Source organism: Falco rusticolus, chromosome 4 (genome assembly GCF_015220075.1).
Source record: "Falco rusticolus isolate bFalRus1 chromosome 4, bFalRus1.pri, whole genome shotgun sequence".
Lineage (NCBI taxonomy): Eukaryota > Metazoa > Chordata > Aves > Falconiformes > Falconidae > Falco > Falco rusticolus.
Genome location: NC_051190.1, coordinates 56034047 through 56053979, shown reverse-complemented (window position 1 = coordinate 56053979; position 19933 = coordinate 56034047). Strand labels below are relative to the sequence as shown.

General features: G+C 45.1%; 1 protein-coding gene and 1 long non-coding RNA gene across 5 annotated transcripts in view; one reads left to right on the top strand and one right to left on the bottom strand.

Annotated features, from left to right (window-relative positions):
• Window positions 1-14905, bottom strand: part of LOC119145928 (serine/threonine-protein kinase OSR1-like) — a 33709-nt gene extending 18804 nt beyond the window's left edge. The window contains exon 1 of the mRNA XM_037382753.1: window positions 14634-14905. Coding sequence (XP_037238650.1) covers window positions 14634-14703 — 70 coding nt within the window. The 5' untranslated portion in view covers window positions 14704-14905. The remainder of the gene's footprint in view (window positions 1-14633) is intronic.
• A 379-nt stretch (window positions 14906-15284) lies between these two features.
• LOC119145790 lies at window positions 15285-19933 on the top strand. 4 transcript variants are annotated; one of them, XR_005103528.1, is made up of 4 exons: window positions 15285-15674; window positions 16452-17786; window positions 18588-18666; window positions 19290-19933. It is a non-coding gene; the product is annotated as an uncharacterized LOC119145790 (long non-coding RNA). The 4 variants fall into 4 exon arrangements; XR_005103530.1 differs by having other exon boundaries at window positions 15285-15682; XR_005103527.1 differs by having other exon boundaries at window positions 15285-15874.

Genomic DNA, 19933 nt, shown 5'->3' with positions numbered 1-19933 from the left:
CTCCCAGCCTGCCTCCACAAGTCATGTTCCCAAGTCTCCTCCAGCATTAGACCATGCTCAGCTGAACACCTCTGCACAACCCTGCCCTCTCCTTTCACCATTCCCCAGTACACACACAAGCTCTCTATTTTTAAGCGAGATCTGGAATCCATCCTCCACTATCTGGAGCACAGTGCCAGAAAGCCACTTGTGACGCAGGCTCTGTTTATAATTGTGCCCCCGGGTTTTCCTCTTACGAACAATGCACACAAAACACTTCCCTGCAAGGCTGCTCTGGACCAAGCAATGCCTTTCGGGCTCCAGGTATCCAGTTACAAGTAAAAACAGATAAAAACTCAGAACCCTGTCCTGTGGGCTCTGGCACGGCCTCTCAAAGGGTTTGTCTTACACCCTGCTGGTTACACCAACCAAAGAAACCACCCTGCTGTGATTAGCTGCAGAAACATCAGGAGAAGTAGACAGTTTGCTTCACTCCATATCTGTTTTACGGAATTACACATCTACAACAATGAGCAGAAGATCCTGCCATGGAATCACACACACACTAAGGTCTCCCGGCCAAGGATGTGACGTTAATGGTCCTTACTCCAGGTCACACAGACAGGACACCCAAAGCCCAGGAGACCTTTAATGCTTTATAACACAGACTCAGTATTCACCCCTGCCACTGCAGGCACAGGGACAGGAACCTCCATCTCCGGATGCTTCAACTCTTTGACAGCTTCATGCCAAAGAGCTGTGGGAGCCCTGCTCTGCCGTTACTCGTTCCAAGGACAATACAGTAATAAAACAAGAAGCTACAAGACTGGGAATAGAATTTCTTAGGCATTCTTACAGAGTATAGGGCAGATACAGATCTAATTAAACCAGAAATTAAGTACCAGATTGCAAACTCAGACTGGTCTTGCATTGTTTGGTCCATTTGCTGTGAAGGCAAAGTTATGCCTCTATTTTCTCCACATCATTTGAGCCTTCTGGTGAGAGAAGAGTCCCCTCACAAAGAACGAGCCTCTTCTAAAAAGAAGCTAGCAAAAAAGCCTCCTCTTAAATTTGTAGCCAGCCGCATATGGGGTGAGAATAATCCTTTCCCCAGGCAGGACCTGGTAAGAAGAGTCCACTGGATGTCAAAAGTCTTCCTGGCACAAGCCCCATGATTCAGGAAGAGGGAAGTAACACAACGTTAATAGTTCTTGAATGCAGTCATAGTTCTTCAAGCTACCACCTACTACACGTCAAATTCCTGCTACAAAACAGAAGATGCAATCCACACTGACAGTAACAAATAGCATCAATAAACCCAATGGGAATTCATAACGGGACTCAGACACATTCCTAGTACTGCCACAGAGGGGACAAAAATATCTGTGCACCCACGGTGAGGAGAAACGCTTTCACAGGAAAGCATCACCTACTCAGCACAGTACTGCAGAAAGAGTGTTGTAAATGTTAATGCTAGAAATGAAGTTACAGCCCTGCATCAGCAGAAAGATCACTCGGGTGCTTTAGCACTGCTCAGAGCAAACCCAAACAGCATGCCAACTCTGAATACTGTTGTTAAAACACTGTGAGGAACAGCAAAACCAGTAAGGGAGAACTCATTCGGTTTTGTTCTGTGTCTCATTGGAAAACCTGTTGGAAACTAAAGCAGTAGCAGAACAATTAATGACCAAGATGACAAAAAAAAGCTACAAAATCACAACAGCAAGCTGAGTTTCCCTCCCACAGCAAGGCACTGAGTGATGACACACACCCAGGAAGCTCCCGGAGTTGCACCAACACAGTCACACTCACTCCCAGACACCTTTCCACCACCCAGTCCTGATACACATTTACTATGAATAGTATTTCCCACAGAGAGAAGAACCAGGGCTTTACATTTATTTCTCTGCAAGCTGAAGGATGACACATCCACAGCGCAAGACAGCAATACCACATTTAAAACCCTGGTAGAGGTAGTAAGTGGCCCGGTGTAACTTGGTGCACCTTCTCTCAACTCGTCATGCAGTATTTGATCTACAGCAGAGACAGAAAAGATACTGAGTAGAGAAGAGGATAATACAGTGCAGGGAGGAAATAAATCATCTACTATAAAAGAAGTGTAAGCAAAGCCAGAAAGCGACAGCACTTTTAATTGAACAGTTGAGGAAGCCAATTTTAAACCCTGTAAGGGAGAGCGGAGGAAAACCAGCAACGCCCACTGACTATATATTACAATGTAAGTACACACTATACATGAAGACACCTGCATTATATGTGTGCAGCAGTTCTACAGGCAGGCATAATAGTTTAACTCTCACATTCACAAGAGAGTAGCTACCCTCATATTTCTGAGGAAAAGGCTTTAAAAAGAATAGCTCAAGCCTGTTTTAAATAAATTATTCTAAAGCTTTACATTTCCACGTGGTCAATGTCAAAATATCACCCTGCCTTCAATAAGGCATAACTCACATCATCGAATGCAGCACATTTATTCCCCTTCCAGGCTCACCTTGAGCACAGCCAAGTGCTGCAGACATTTAGCTGGGTTCAAGCCAAAGGTGACTGTACATACATTAAGACATAGAGCATCTGCTGGACAACACATTAAGAATGGGTAATAATTGGGAGGTAATATGTCCAGGCACAGAATTAAGACTGAAACACAAATGACTTCTATGTCTCACCAGCACATCTGATGACTACAGTCTAGACCTTGTAATGAAAGAATTGGAAGGAAGAATGGGAAAAAGCACAGTTAATAGTTGTGAAATCCTGTTTGTTTCATTTAAATTGCAGGTGTATGTCTTCATAATGACCTCTAATCATTTATTCCAGTATAGCTGGAGCTCAAGTACTTTGCAATTCTGTGCAAGTTGTGAGGCCACTTATTTCAAACAGTACTCACACACAAGGAATTTTACATTGATTCAATTACATGTCCTCCCCAAAGCCTGAGAAACTTTGCAGGTACTAACGTGAAACGATTGAGCAGTGTCCAGCAGACAACTAATATTCCAGCATTAATAGAGCATGTTCAAAGAATTTCAGAACATAAGGCGAAGCAGATTTCTGAAACTCAGCTATCCAGTTAGAAATACTGTGCTAGTTTTGGGTGGGATAGTTACTTTTCTTCATAGTAGTTAGTATGAGACTGTTTTTGATTTATGCTGAAAACAGTGTTGACAATGCAAAGATCTTTTTGTTATTGCCCAGCAGCCTCACACAAAGCAGAAGGCTTTTCTGCTCCTCACCCCACCCCACCAGTGCTGGCCGGGGACATGGCCGGGACAGCTGGCCCCCACTGACCAAAGGGATATTCCATGACATACAACATCACGCTCAGCACATAAAGCTGGGGGGGAAAGCAGGAAGGGGACAGGGGGGCATTCAGAGTGATGGCATTTGTCTTCCCACATAACTGTTATGCATGATGGAGCCCTGCACCTGAGGATGGCTGAACACCTGCCTGCTAATTGGACGTGGTGAATGAATTCTTTGTTTTGCTTCGCTTGCATGGATTCTGCTTTACTCTATTAAACTTTTTATCTCAACCTATAAGTTTTCTCACTTCCAATTCTCTCCACCATCCCACCGGAGTGAACAAGTGGCTGAGTGAGGCTTAGTTGCCAGCTGGGGTTAAACCCTGACAAATATAGCCAAAATATTTGAACTGCACATAAACTTGCCGACAGTGAATTATTCACCATCTTGATGAGAGCTCTCACTGTTGACAATACCACTGAAAACCACACATTGTTCAGAGCTCAGAGGTTTCTGCCCATGTAAGACAATGTCTTTCTCAAGACTCCTAAATGCTCCATGTACAGTGGAGAGCGATAAACCAGCAAAGCTCATACAACGCTGCCAGCACTTGTTCAAACATGCTTCCCCTCCAGTGGTCCATCAATACAGAAACACTCAGTACTGCACACTTATTGCCCAGGTCTTTAATTCAGTTCTTAAATTCAAAAGGACGACTACAAACCCATCTCCAGTCACTTGTAAGAAATCTAGTACAATTTTCAGAGCCACCAGCAACTGACGGGCAATAGCCATGGCTGGGTACATCTCCCCATGGCCCCCTCAAACTCTACATTATAAATAAATGGCTGATTTCTATGCTGTGGAGAGATCTAACTACTATAAACTGCACAACTCAATGCCAAAGTTTCTGCAGAAAGGAAGGGGAGTCTTATGGAAATTTTCACCCCACCCCACATTGCATTGTTCTCTCAAAACTCTTTCAATATCTCTTAGGCCCTGAACACAGAAAAACATCATCTGTTTTCCCACCTTCAGCAAACATTCAGGTTAGGATCCGTACACACTAAGCACAGAAGAGACAGCTTCGGAGAGAAAACTGTCAGCCTGTCAATGTAACACAAGCCAGGACTGTAACAGAGGGTAAGGAATAAGGGTGGTCATGCAAAGCATGTCAGCAAAACAAAATTGTCACCAGGTCACTTTGCCATTTGATTTCACCAATTAACTGCTTCACCTACAGTCACCAGTTTACAGTGCATGCAGCTGAGCCAGGCTTTTCAGCTGCCTCCCGACCAGCAAGCAGTGCTGGACACAGCAAACAGCTACAGCTGCCCAACCATCAGACCCTACACTAGAACAAGAACAAGGAGAAAAAAAACAACGGCAAAAAAAAAATCCACTGGTCACAGATGGTATCAGCAGAAAGAAGGATTAACAGGGACGAGTATCAGCTCATCTGATAGTCTCCCCAACCTTTCCACTGCAAACACCAAAGCATGGAAGAGAGGGTGCTGCTGTTGACTGTATGCCTAATCTCCTGCAGCCCCTCGGATATCCCCAATTAGTGCAAACTCGCATCCATCCCCATCATACCCTTAAGCTGGTATGATTTAACCTGAAGCCCACCTCCAGAAAAGGATAGAAACACTACTGACGGTCTGCAGGGAAGAGACCAGGACCTCACCAGAAAACACAAACACCCTCAAGTTGCACAAGGTGCCCAGGTGATTTGGGGAACACCTTTGAGACAGTTTGCCCCATGGCAGTAACTACAATAAGCTCCAAGGGCCAGTTACACAAGTCCTGCATGACCTGCCACATTTACTTAAGATGCTATTAGCATGCCTAAATTAGATTTTCAGTTTGAAACCAATTATATTTATTTGATTTCATGCCAACATCTCTGGCTAATTTAAAGGGCACTGGTGCTATGCAGTGTTAATTCTACACAATGGAAAGCAGGCTCAAACATCTCATTTCCAAACACCGCAATATTACTGGAAAAGATTTAACCTTCCCTCTGTCAGTTGTCTTTATGGTATATGCAGCAATGTAAATATCATACTGGCTGTCATCAGGTATTACCAAGGCTCAACACACAGCCCTGGTACGGTAGCCAAGCCAGCGCTCTCCTTTCCTCCCTCCCAACCTTTATCTCTGAACTCTGTCTCAAATGTAATTGTCAACTGTAGAAGATATTTTATTTGGCCAGGATTCCACTAAACAGAACAATCTGTCTGCATACAGTGCAGATATCTGATAGTACAGTGGTTACTTAAAAGCTTATTTACCTAAAATATCTCATAAGTCCTCTCTTAAAGGGTATCATCCCTTCTTTTCAGGGAATAGCTTGATCTAGTAAGTCTTTTCTGCATCTATTAGTGTGTTCAGCACACAAGATTAGCCCACTGGTTAAAAATTACATTCTTTAACCAAGAGTAATGAGAACCACCCTGAGCCTTAGGATCCGAACAAGTAACTACATTCAGGCTCCTAGTCCACCAGCCTCTCAGCTGTTCAAATAAAGATTTGCATTGGTGAGTTGTTCAACAGGAAAACAGCTCATGCTCAAGATGCTTTTTTCAGTGAAGTACAGTTTGCTGGAAGTCAATACCAAGGTATTTCTTAGCTGTTAATAACAAGTTATTTATTAGACACCACATGGCATCCTCAATGACAATTTTTACTTTAGTGAAGGGATGGAATTTACAGCCTCAGCTTTCAACTTGCTTGGTGCTCTACCTCACAAGGTGAGAAACGGAAAGAAGTTCATAAAGAAGTGGCCCAGGACATAAAGTTCTTACAGGTGAGGCCATATAACCCATCAAGTTTCCAAAGGACTCTTTTCCACTGGCAGATCTTAAGGAATCACAAGTCAGAGATGTTTGTAGTCAACATATTTTAAGGTTTGGAGACAGCACGAACACCAAGCTGCAGCTCTTCCATGCCTTCACTGGGAAGTATCCTTGCAGATTACAGCCTGAATGTAAAGCAAGCAGTGTAAAAAAAAAAAAAAAAAAAAACCACCAAAAAAACCCACTGAGCTATAGACACATGCTACATAAGAGAAGGCATTGTTACTTCCCACTGTCATAGGGAATTCATTAAGCAGCTGTTTCATACAGCGATGACAGGGTCACAAGGAAGTCTGAGCATTTAATAGAACGTGTGCCTGTAATTCCCCCATGCACCATTTCAAACGCAAGCATTCATTAATTTGGTATAGGGATTATACAATTTGGCATCAGCTATAGCAGGGAACTGGACTCCATGACTCTAACAGTCCTTTCTGGCTCTGCATCTCATCAAAACAAGTAACAGTAGCTTTCCATTTCTGTTCTGAAAATTGACATAATGAAATCCATCCCTGGGGATTTTGCAGGAAAGGTGTTTACCTCGTGACAAGAAGCATTGTCTTCAATTTATGAGTTTTTAAGCCACCAAGATAACCTAACATTGTGTTGCCTGCCTGAAGCTGGAGATGGCCTGAAATGCCTCACTGCTGTTCCAGCTCCCCCACTTACCTCAACAGTTTTCAGTTCTAAGCACGGCCAGCTAATTTTCTTAAGAAAAAGTCTGTAAGTGCTCTCATCCCACAGCTATTAACTTGCTTTCTCACTTTTTCAAATGGCGTTTTCCACTACGCTCTGCACCATTTTCAAAGCTTCCTTTTCAGAAGGGCTGGAATGCACCCTGAAACCCAATAAAATGGACTCAAAATCCCCTGAAGATCAGAAATTAGCAAGAACCTGACTTAGAATGAATCAAAAATGAAAATTCACAAACTGTACAGCAGCAACTACAGAGCTTTCATCCAACATTTAGGAAAATTTCAGTTTTACAAAACATGTTGAATTGCCACAAGATGCAATAATCGCTCGTCCTGCACATCAATACAATTTCACAACTAGTATTTTCAATCATTTTCCTACTTGACAACACTCTCCCCTCTAATGAGCTGCAAAATTTGTCAATTACCTCTGCTCTAAGACAAAAGGCAACTTAACTTCTTCCACACAGTAAGCTAGCAGAGGATACCACAGGACCAAGCCACAAGCTCAGTCAGATCTCACCAGAAGCAAGGTGGAGTACTCCAAGGTCAAAATTTCACTCTGCAGTTTTAACTTAATTAACAATTCCATGGATGGATGAAAAGGAAACAGAGCATCCTCCCACACAGCTTTATTAATAGCAAGGTGCTAGCAGTAAAAACAGTGAAGTCTGTGCTTAAATTACCATTCATGACTATAAAGCGGTAAAAATTTGGCAAAACCCAAGGAGAATTTACTACAGTAAGGGACAATCACTGAAGTACTTCAACTCAACACTATCCCTTAACAGCTGCTCGTACCTTTTCTCTCCAGGATGAATTTACATAGGCTTATTTCCTGCCTGAAGGAAATATCCATTTGGGAGAATGCTATAAAGTCAGTTTAGCATGAAATAGTGAAATGAAATAAACCAAGAAATTTTTCTCTCTCCCCCACCCCCAAGACAGTAGCTCTCAAGACAAAATGGATAGAGAAAAAAAAATTGAAATTTGGCAAGAGATTAAAACCTCCTTCAGAAGAGCTTTTCTATATTCCCTCAAAAGTGCATTTTAATTCAACTGACTTGTAAGAGTTTCAAAGTGTTGTTTCACAAGCATGCAGTACAAGCTGTATAAAACTTTCATGGATGCGAAGTGGAAGGAAGATGCAGCTAATTTGGTGATTTGGTGAGAAAGTGAATCACTGCTCTGAATTTACTCTGTACTCCATTCACAATGCAACTTGTGAAGCCTTTAAGACTTGAAGATAGCTGTCCCCTTCAGAATTCCCAGTGTGCAGAAACAAAGAGGTCTAAGAAATCTTTGCAAGGTGTGTTATTGGTAGAGGTTGATACACAACCAAGTATTTTTTTTCAGGGTGGAATTTCTCTCAATTGCAAGCAAAATCGTGCTATTGTGTTAATTTGAAAAGAGTAATTTCTACTTAAAGATCGTTGTTACCTGATATGTGTCACTGTGTTAAGAACCTTGAGAAGTGGTAAAAGAAAGGACTTGGGGGGGGGGGGGGGGGGGGTAAGTTGCTGGATGTTGTAGCTAATGAGTAGGTGTGAAAAGCAATACTGGATTTTTCTTTTTTGCTTTTGGATCACCACAAATCCCTGCCTGCTTGTACTACATGATGAGACCACATAATCTGGTTAAAAAACAAGGAATATGCAGGCTGTGATGATTAATATGAGAACCTCAGGCACAAGCAGTGTTTCAAGGCAAACAACACACCCAGACAACCTAAGGGCTCAAACTTAGAGTTGACAAAATCCCACACCAAGGTCAGTTGCTTCGCTTGTATTTATACACAAGAGGAACATGAGAAGTACTGAAGCGATATCATGGACCTAGTCAGGTACTTGTACCCCTGTTGTCATTTAGCTGTACTACACCATTTCTTACAGTGATCTTGTCTTACTCAAGTCAAACAAGTATGATTTTGTTCTTAGTATGGCTCCCTTTATTAGCATATGCATTATTTTGCACAGAGGCACCACATCTCCTCTCATAGACCAGGAGCAATGACCTTCTGGTAAAGAGTCTGGACTGCCTGTCAGCCACAGGGACCTAACCCTGCCTTCAAGAATTTCCCACATGACTGCCAGAAAGATAGATGGCGTTTCATGTTTTTTTAGAAATGTCAAGGCTGAACTCCCTTAGGTGAAGTCACAGGAAACTGCAGCAACTTTGAGAGCCAAGTTCTTCACATCTGCATCTCAGTTGTTTGATTCTAAAGGGAACGCAGGGTAATAGGCTAAATTCATCTGGAAAGTCCCAGGATCCTGATATTTCAAAGACTTTGCAATGCCAAATTCCACTGCTCCAACAGCTATTCTTCTACACCCACAAAGCTCTCAAGTCTGTCTCTCCCTATTAAGAAATTTTAGTAACACCAAGTTTACAAGTGCTCCATTAGCATGTCCACAGCTAAATTTACTGCTACAGAGATTTACGATGGATGTCATGCATTTTAGGGGACATCTTCCAAGAAAATTTGACCAAAATGCTGTTTTTCACAATTCACTAACACAATCAGCAATAAGAACCAGTGTTATTGCCCATCATTTTAAATAGCTCCAACTTTTATTAAAAGATTACATCTCTACACGCTGACTTGGTGGGCAAGCTGCTAACACTCAGAAATAAAATAGATCCTGCCAAGTTTAAACAGACTAACGTTCTGGGGAAGAGCTGATTCTCTCCAAGATTTCTTCATCTGCAGAAGGAAGAAGCCTCCCAGGCATGCATTTGTCAGCCAGCACATACACCCCTCAGGTGTGCATCAGAAGCAGAGCACATTCAAATTTCCCAGCACCAGCCAAAATAATTGCATTGAATTGAAACTATTTAAATGGTATCCTTGAGAAATGAAAGTGTTAAAGCATTAATCAGTGCACGAACCTAGAAGTACTGGAAGCAACTGCCACATAGAAACCAACCACAGGAAAGCATGAACTACTTCCACATGAAACATCCCATATGTTTTGGGATTTTTTTTTCCTGTTAATACCCCAGAGTAGCTGAAAGCAGCGGGAACCATCTCTGCCCTCCCCTGAAATCAGCAGGCAAGCAGCCATGCCACTTTGATAACAAGGATGTATTCTTCCCAGCCAGCCTCTCACCACTGCTTTGCTTTGAATGTCCTCAGTCTGCTTCCCTGCGCATTTTATCTTCCTTCCTATCAGAGAACAACAGAAACACTAAACAAAGACACACACACAACTAAACACTTTTTGCTTTCACTTCCCAAGAGGTGAAGATCACCTCAATTTAGCCCTATTCTAGTAGGGCGATAGTATCAAAGGTCTTACAGAAATGAGATGTGCCAAGTACTCAAAGGAAAGGTATGCTGGATGCAGAAGTAACCTGGCTATTCAGTTGCATTCAAGAATACACGAGAAGGTATCTTTGTCTATGTCCAAGCAGCTGAGAAATTGTGGTACTGAGCATCACCCACTCCAGTGCCCAAGCAGACCAAGTAATACAAATGACTACAAAAAAAACTTTTTAAACAGATCTACATTTGCTCAATGTTAATTTTATGTAAGTTTTAACACAGTACAAAATAACAAAAAGGCTTTTCTATCAACTTTAAGTGGAAAAAGCTTACAAGTGAGCACACAAAGGAAGTCTTCAAATGAATTAACCAGCCTGAATATTGGGAATACCATGCAGGAATCAAGTTTGTTTAGCTAGGCTGGGGGGAGGAGTGGGAATTCGTGAGGAAATGCTAAAACAAAACATATGGCACCAAGACTGAAGTCTAAACACTCAATTTAGTTCCCAAGCAGTTATGTTTTATAGAGTGTAACATTTTTCTTGAATGGGTTTTAAATAGTTAGGCAAATGAAACAGGCTGCAGCTAGCACATAAGACTCACAGGTAAAGATCAACACCACGCTTTAAAAAAATAAATAAATAAACCAAAAAAAGACTGCAATGTTATCATTGGACAAGAGCATCCCATTTCAGCCTGGTTTTTACACCCAAAAACTTTGATGGTACCTGGTGAGTACTTAAAGGCTGTTCTTTTTCAATGGCAGTGCTTTTTCAGTACATGAGATAACTGCTCAAGCACAAGATGGGTGGATGGGTGACCACAGACATTTTGATACAATTTGGGGAAGCAGAAATCTTAGCTTTAACAAGTTCCTCTATACCTGCAAAAGACAAATTTCTCCCACACAGGTGTACATATGCTCACACATAGAGCTTGGAAAGAAGATGGCTGGAAATCTGAATATTCAACTCCAAAAGATGGCATTCACAGGCAAAGCCCAACTCAAAAAGCTACATGAACTGCAGTCATTAAAAAAACTAATCACTCAGTAAACGGTAACTTCAATTTTCAATTTAAGCTTGATTTCTGATGGGATAAGAAACTCCCACCACATCTGTTCATGCAGCCTGCACTGTCCTCATCGCTACGAAGGAATCTGTCAGGGGAAAAAGGGCACAGGAAAAGAGCAAGGGAGTACTCCCACCTCTAATTTATCTTCTGTTTCTGGCACAGACCGTTCACAGCAAAGAGGATGCTCCTAAATCAAACAGCCACAGCCAGCAGGGTTCCCATCTTTCCAAAAAAGTAGCAAAATGAGGATGACCCAGTTCCAACCAACTTTACTGCTACCAGCATTTCCAACAGGAATTATGAGATTCAAGGGAACCTACATGTGCAAGTATCTGATCAGCACAAGCAGCATAAGGTCAATTTTTTTTTTCAGGCTTCAAAAAGACAACTGCAATGATTTATATGCAATCCACGCTTAGAAGACCACCTCCACAACTACCAGCACACACTACATTTTTCTTTTTAGGTGAAAATTTAGATGTCCCCATAGGCGGTGCTCACCTGCAAAGACTATCGCTACTCTGGAGGTACATTTCATAGAAATACTTTATAAAATTGCTTCCTCTATCCCACCTCCTTTTTGACATGAAAGTCAGGTTCTGATCCTGAGCAAGGTTCCTTGATTCAGTGTACTGGAAATTATTTAAGCCTAAGGAGGCTTACTCAGCAGTTATTAACACTAACCAAGCACAATAAACACCAGCATTAATCCATACCTTTATAATGGTATGAGTCACCCCCAGTGCTGAGTAATCCTTTTTTGTTTTAGTATTAGCCAGAACCAGGAAGGCAGTTTTACAGGAGAAGTTCTCCTTGCAGGTAGAAAACTTGCTCTTTCAGTTCCTGCACTGAAACGGTATGGAGCCACCCATGTCAAATAGAAGCCACATATGGCTATTTTCAGGCAAAACCAATACAAATTAAGGAATGAAACTACACATGGATTTCCTTTATTCTGGTGTGGAAAAAATAGCTGAGCTGGCAATCTACTGAATAGTGGACTCTGAATTTAAAGAGCAACAGTTTTCATCAGGAAACAAGTTAAATCCTTTAAAAGCACGGGTGCAAGGTTCATCTCCTTCCACACCAGGACGTCTCTTTGTTCGCCGCTGATAGACTTTTACAGCTTTACAGAAGTAAAGAGAGCTCAAGAAAAAAAAAATACAACCAAAAAAACCCTTGAGGTTTGCAGGAGACATGAAGCAGGAGGTAAGGCAGTCCAGTTAAATGAGTGACATTTTGTCCCACAAATCATACATGTGCTAAGAAACCTACATCAAATATTCATCCAGGACACTAGCAGACACACCGATGTTTGGGAGGGGGGCGGCGGCGGCGGGGGATGGGAAAGTTAAAAAGAGAAACCATATGTTTCCAATATACACGTTTCAGTCTACACTCCATGACACACCACAATGCCAACACAATCTCTCAGTGAGCAGGCGACATCCAGAACCTCGGTTTACAGAAGGACAGGGAAGAGAAAGAAATTAAAATACTTCTGATTTCTCCCCAAGTTGTCAGTTAACATGAGACAATGACACATCTCTGTGCTCCTTCTAATACTTTGAGGCTATAGGATGTGCATCTCCAGCAGCAAGTTCTCCTAAGAGCAGAAGTGCATTTACATTCCCTTTTGTTCCCATCCCACCCTGCTACAAAGAGGCAGATTGTCCATTCGCTCCCATCTTTGGGTACTCAAGCTCAAATCCTTGCTTTGTGCTACCAAAGAACCCCTTTGCAGACTTTCAAATGTAAAGAAAGAAAAAAAAATTAATTTCTTACACACAGAGATCCAGTTCCCTTTCCCCGGGAAAGGGGTGGCACGTTCTGCCCCTTCCTCCCTGCACCTTTATCTCCTGCTTCTCAAAGAGGCTGAACATCATCCTCCCCAGGGCACATTTTCCAAAGGCGGTTTAAAAGGTTGATCTGTAAGATTACACCTTCCTGTCTTTACAGGGAGTTTGTTACCTTCCTAAAGCACTGCAGCTCCCACCGAGCAAAGGGAGAGGACAAAGCCTGATCCCACAGAGCAATAGGAATTTCCAACAAGGATTTCCACCACCACCCCCCAGCTTTAGTTCCTTCCTACTTTTAAACAATGCCAAGAATTTAATCTCTTAAAAGAGCATTTTCACAAACTCTCCCACCCTCCTTAACAGAAAACAAGTCTCCCCACGAGGCAGGGATGGGAGGCCTGGGCACGATAGCGCTACATCATTTATAAACTTCAAATAAGAGCACTCCACAAAGATTACTCTAAAAATTAACCTCCTTCCTAAAAGCCTTTGGCCAGGAGCCTGCCCTGCCGCCTCCTGCTTTATTTCGTGCCTCCGGAGAGCGAGACGGGAGGCACTGACCTTAGAGTCACCTGTGGCACCACCTCAGATGTGTCACATACTCGCCCTAGAGCAGTATATCCCTCTAACACACACCCCAACAAAATGGTTGAGACAGCCAATAAATCAGTACAGCGGGAGGCCTTTGGTAACTGTGCAGTTTGAAGTCAAGAGAGAGTGAGAAGGGGGAAAAAAAAAATAAATCATTTAATGGAGAGAGCAAGGGCTGGGGCCTCGACCTGTGAGGACAATGAATGAAAATGCACAGCAGCAGCAAAAACCCAGGATAAAAGGCTTGTTCGGTGCCACTACAAAACCCTCCGTCCCCTGCGCGGACCAAAGCAACACGGGGCTCCCGAAGTGCTGAGAGGAGTCGTCCCCCGAAATGAATGGGGGTGCCCCAGAAAGGGAGAGCCCACGTCAGCAGCGGAGTTGGCTCCTGCAGACCACCTCACGCCCACCGCATCGAACCCGCCCGGTGACGGGCACAGAGGAGCCCCCACAGCGCGGACCCCCATCCCGCTCCGTGCCCGGCGTGAGGGTACCCGCGCCGCCCCCCCCCCCCCCAGACAGGGCCGGCAGAGGCTGGAGATGAGCCCCCTGCCAGGGGGTGCCCCCCAGCTACCCCAAGCCTCTGCTGGGGACGGGGCAGACCCGCACCCGCCGCTGCGGGTCCCGCACACGCGTGAGGAGGGGAGACCCCGCAACCCCCGCACCTCCGGCCAGGCTGCAGCCGCGGGGGCCCCCAGCCCCTCCCTGACCACGCACCCCCCACGGCGGGGGGACACGACCCGCACGCACCCCCCCTGGACCGGGGAGGGGGGCAGACACCCCGAGCACATACCTCCCTCGCGAAAAGGGGCAGACCCCCCCTCTGTCAAGCGGCCTCTTGGACCCTCACACCCCTGGGACAGGGGGCAGAGCCCCGCACAGCCTCCCCACACACACACGTATCAACCCACTCAGCGGGGAGGGGTGGGGGTGGGGTGACAGTACCCCCCAGCTGAGGGGGGCCAGGCTGCCCACGGTGCCCTCGGCGGAGGGACACACACACGCCCCTCAGCGAGGGGGCGCCCCGCACCCCCCACCCGCCCCGCCGTGCGCACAGACAGCGGGTGGGGGCCGGGCGCCCCCGTCCCATCCCGCCGCGCCGGCCGCTCACCGATAACCTCCTGCAGCTCGTAGTCATCCTTGTTGATGGACCAGGGCAGCGCGCTGGGGTCCTCGGCCATGGCCGCGCCGCGCCCGCCGCCCGCCCGCCCTCCGCACCGCGAGGGGGAGTGCCACGCAGGAGCGAGGGAGCGGAGAGGCGCTGCGCTGCCCCGTGCGGCCCGGCTGCCCCGACCCCCAGCCAAGACCCCGCCGGCAGCGGCACCCGCAGCCCCGCCGCCTCCGCCGCCGCCTGCCGCTACCACCGGCCAAACTTTGCCTGCTCCCTCCACCTGCCCATGCCCAGAGCGCCCTGACGTCACCCGCGCACGCCGCCGCGCGCACGCCCCGCCCGCCACCGCAGGGCGCCGCCCGCCGCCATCTTGAGCGTGGCGCGCCGCCGCCGCCGCCGCCGCCACACCACCACAGTTTATTTGACTGCCGTCACCGGTCTTGGGGGATGGGTCGGTACGGAGCGCTGCCGAAAGCAGGACGGCTAAAGGGAGAGCCCTTAAGGAAGGGAAAGGGAAGGGCGGGGATGCCACACACAAGATGGCGGCTGCCCACATCTTCCCCTCCCTCAGCCAGGAGGCGGGAGGTGCTGCTGGCCTAAGACCTTTTGCGGGCTGCAATTGGCTGCCAACGGCTGAACCCGCAGCACCCATTGGCGGGGTAACTTGTCAGTCGCATCGTGTCCTTCTCCAGGGTCCCTTCGCCTGAGAGGCCTGCGGTTGGGGCCGGGAGCGAAGGCCGGGGAGCGGCGGGAAGAGGCGGCCGGGGCTGCGCCTGCCGTGAGGGGTGTCCCAGCCCGGCGGGAGGCAAGTGGCCCCGGGCGCGGTGTGCCAGCAGCCCTTCTCCCAAACGTGGTGACGGCTGGCCGCTGTGGCAGCCATGGAATGTGCGCTGGACACATTGGAACCCACCGGACAGAAGGGTGGAAAGCGATGGCGCAGCCTCGTGTGGATTTGGTCCAGGAGGGACGTTTTAATCCCGAGGCGAAGAGGGCCAAACCACTGCCACCCGTCTCCGTTTCCCTACTGACCACGGCCCTGTGGTGAGCAGGTGTGGAGCCCAGCCCAGGCGCTTCAGGGATCCACATTCCGTGTTTAAAAATAGTTCCCGGGGTTATGATGGGTATGGAGGGATCGGGAGGTCGGGTTTTCTCCTCACTGCCTCTGAAGATGAGCAATTCTCCGGTTTCCCAGCTGCTGAATGCTTCTGCTTGCTCCACACTGTAAATTCAACACTCCTGGGGTATGTCCAACACCCTTATCCTATGGGTCACAGCCCACAAGTTTGTAGCTGGAGCTTTGTTGATTTGGATGCATTCAGAAGTACATCGGGTGGTCAGGGGAGGGGAGGAAATCCGATTAAAAGAGTAAGGAATGTGAGGCTAACTGGTACCATGAACCCATGAGGGATGCTGTTAAAGTGTTTGCAGTTTGGGGATCTGATCGTTTTTTCCAACATAAAAAGAGATGAAATGGTGCATCTCTCACTGTCACCCAGCACGATAGTAACCATCAGGAAAGCTGACTGGGAAGCTCTTCATCAGGTTTCATTCCTCTTTGTCAGTCACTATTCTTCTTGTAGCTCAATGTCAGGCACTACTGTGACTCAAAGAACATCAGTTATACATATTTTTAGCTTATTAGGACAAATTCCTGAGATGCCTCTGATGAACTAGGCTTTGTAGAGGGCCAGTGTACCCTGCCAAATGCATCCTCTGAGTTCTGAGTCCAGTATTTCACTTGTGCTACCTAACACAGGACACTAACTCCCTCCTCCTACTCTTTTTTTTTTTTTTTTTTTTTTTTTTTTTGTCCTACAGAAGCAAGAGGCCCACAGTCCCATCTCGCTTGCTGCGCTGCAGGCACTGAACAACGATGGTCTCTGTCATAAGGCAGAGCTTTCAACTGAAAAGCTGTTTGTTTTTCCTGCTTGTCTGTGTTAAACATTCCTCTGCTGAGCGATTTTTAATATTTGCTAAATATGCTTTAATTACTGCTCAGAACTGTCTCTGTGATCTTATAACCATGTTATAAAAGGAGTTTATACAGCAATTAAAAACAGGTTTTACCCCAGAGCATGCACTTGGGTAGCCAGCGTCATATTTCTGATAGCTAACAGCATTTTAAAAATGGATCTGAGCCAGGCATCAACAACAAAGAAAGACTTATATATGCTTAATTTTACCACAGTGTTTTTTAAATCAGAACCATATTTTTAATTCTCTTATTTTGGACCAAAAATCCTCCCCCTGAGGACAATGCTAAAACTCTATTGATTTAGATCAGTAGGGCAGGATTAGGTCCACAATGAGCCTTGTTCTTTAAGAATTAGCACAGACTTTGATCTAAATTAAAATTTAACAAGTGCACTGACAAGACCACCAGCAGCCACATGAACATACACAGATGAATGCTGTATTTTAGTTTTCCAGCTCTGCCATGAAAAATGCACTTCCACATTTTTAAGCCAAAATCTCTCATTCACATAGAATCCAGGTCCCACAAATTTTGTATTATTTTTTAAATGAAATCAGCATTTTGGGGCCCTCAAAAGACAGGCATTGCTGTTGCATTCATTCATTCAGCATGTTGGTTTAACCTGCATCTGTTGAGGGATGAAAAAATGGAGTTTCCACAAAGGTCTTAATCCTTAGTCCACTTCAGATCTCCAAGCAGCATCTTCTCCTTTTTCATTGTTAATATTCTGCTTATGCTACTCTTCCCAATTTGCTTTATTTTGTCTAGTTTGTGTAGGTTGTAAGCTCATCAGGGCAGAGGTGATGCCTGTATTTATAAAACAGCCTATGAAGTAGTGCTGCTGAATCCAGTGGTTTGTTGTAATAATAAGAAGTTTTAGTAGAAATCTGAAGTGGAAAAGCAGTTTCCTCATGCATCCACTTCCGCTGTGGACCAGGCTTTACAGGAGACTGAGAAGTGGAAAAAATCCAAATGTCTTTCAAGTAGGAAGGCTGCAATCTGAGAAAGTCTCAGAGCTGGGTTTCCCCTGATTTTTGACTTCCAGGAAAACACCACAGTGATTAGAGCAGGCGGTGCCCTCCTCCCATTGATTTTGCTGCAAAGTAAAGGCTTTCTTCTGGCACCTGCAAGCACAACAGGCACACGATCCATGCACAAAATGCTTTCATTCTTATAAGGTACATGGTTTCCTGCCTTTGTGGGCCAACTGCTGATTACTGGGTGCTGTCCAGCTCTTTACCCTTTTTTTTCCCCATTCATGTAATATTGGCTATCATAGAACTGATGTTTAATACATAGATTGGTGATTCTAATCCTCAGTACACAGATGATACTAGCTTTAGTGCCTGTAAAGGATCCTTGACGGTTGATATATTTTATCATCATCGCTAGTGTGAACATAAACTTCACTTACACTTGGGTTGTACAAAACTAGTCTAAACTCTAGTTTGCATATTGAGGCACTGCAGATTTCATCTTTCTATTCACATAGAATAATTTTCTTCTTGTTATAGTTCAAGGCAAAGTTGCTTTTTTGGAACAGCCACACAGAAGCATTTGCTGACACAGTTCAGTAGTGTTTGAGGCCATGGCATTTGTTGCTGCGTTTCTAGTTAAAGGCTTTTTAAGGCATCATAAACTGCTGTTTGTAAGTGACTATGCATTAGCTACCATGATTCTTGCCAGCAATAGCAGTTAATGTGCTTATTGAACTGCTTGGTACGGCCATGGTTTGCTAAAGCGAGGGGGAGCCCAACAATGCCTGTCTTATTGCATTTAGAATAGGGCCAAGCGCATGTCGGCAAGTGGAATGCCTGCCCTTGTTTCACTGCAAAATTTGCCCGCTATTCTTGCTTTATGGAAACACTTCCAGATTTATTGAAGGGACCTTACTCTATCAAACAGCAGCTGATTATTTAACAAAGTACAAGGCAATTTCCTCTCCAGCTGACTTTATCTCTGGGGATTTCTCCTGGCAGCTTTACTTTGGGTTTTGAGAAATAAGGCAAGGACCATGCCATGGAGGAAGGAGGAGTGATTTAAAACCCTCCAACTGGGGTAAGTTTTTAATAACAGTTGTTTTCAAAACATAAGCCAAATGCCAGTCTAAACCACACCAGCAGGTTTTTGTAAGTGATCCTGTGTACTACCATGTATCTCCGCCCCGTCATTGAGTGCAGGCGTGCTAAGTCATTTAAATTCACCTTTGAGGTCACTTTGAAGTCAAGTAGCTGAAGGCCCGGTTTTAACAGGTGAATTCTGGTTCTCACAGCATGTTTACTGAAACCAGCTTTCGCTCTGCAAACACACTTCTTATCCCATCACCACTGCCCCTCAACAGAAATGTTGTGCTGTTCTCTTACTTCCTCCACTGAAAATATCCCCTGATTTTAAGCTCCAGGGAACAAGTGAAGAGCTTAGGATCAAGACATGTTTTTTCTTTTTACTCTTTTCTTCTAAGTTTATGATTTTTTAGTGTACAAACTGAAAGCCAGTTAACCCTCTCTGTAACAAACTATAGCTGCTGCCTCCTTCAAATCTAATATAAAATCAGTGCTAGGTTTAGAAAATAATTATAACAAGATCTTGATTACCACATACCTGAACCAGAGTTTAGTAATCAGCTCTTGATCTGCTCTGGTTTACAATAATGCTTTCTTCATACTGCTTTGTCTTTACAGAAGCTGATGAAAGACACTTCACATGCCCACACCTCCTTTCGCCCTGGGAATGTCAAAGCTTCTAAGGACAGAAAAGTTTTCCCACTGGCCTTTTCTGTGGAGGGTAAATCTCCATTATGAAGCATTTCTAAGCAGCTGAGCAGGACAGAGGGGTTGAGAATGTGTTTCAGAGCCTTTTCACTCATTGCTGAAAGCGCAAAATAAGCCTGATGCAAGCATCCAGACCCTGACAGACAAGCAGGTACACCTGGCCTGACTCCTCTTTTGCAGTTGGTGCAGGGTGGCCAAGGACTGTTGGTTCCATTACGCAAAGCTTTGTGTGTGTATTCAAGACCATTTTGGACTCTTTATTGTTACACAAAACTCTCCTAGAAAAATATTCAGTCAGCACATAACTCCTGACAGAAATCAGTTTAGCAATGCCAGAGAAGATCCTGTTGCAGCAGGGAAGGCCCAAGTGTCCCTGGGTACTTAAATCTCCTGAGGGATGGCCATGGCAGGACTGAACACAGAAAGCAGCTTTTGGAGGAAACATTGCTTCTCTCAAGGTGGTACAGCATGGGTACTCTGTCATCTGGGAGTGCATGGGCCCAGTTTACAGCTGGCAAACTTTGAAGAAATAAAACATCTTGTGTGACATTACA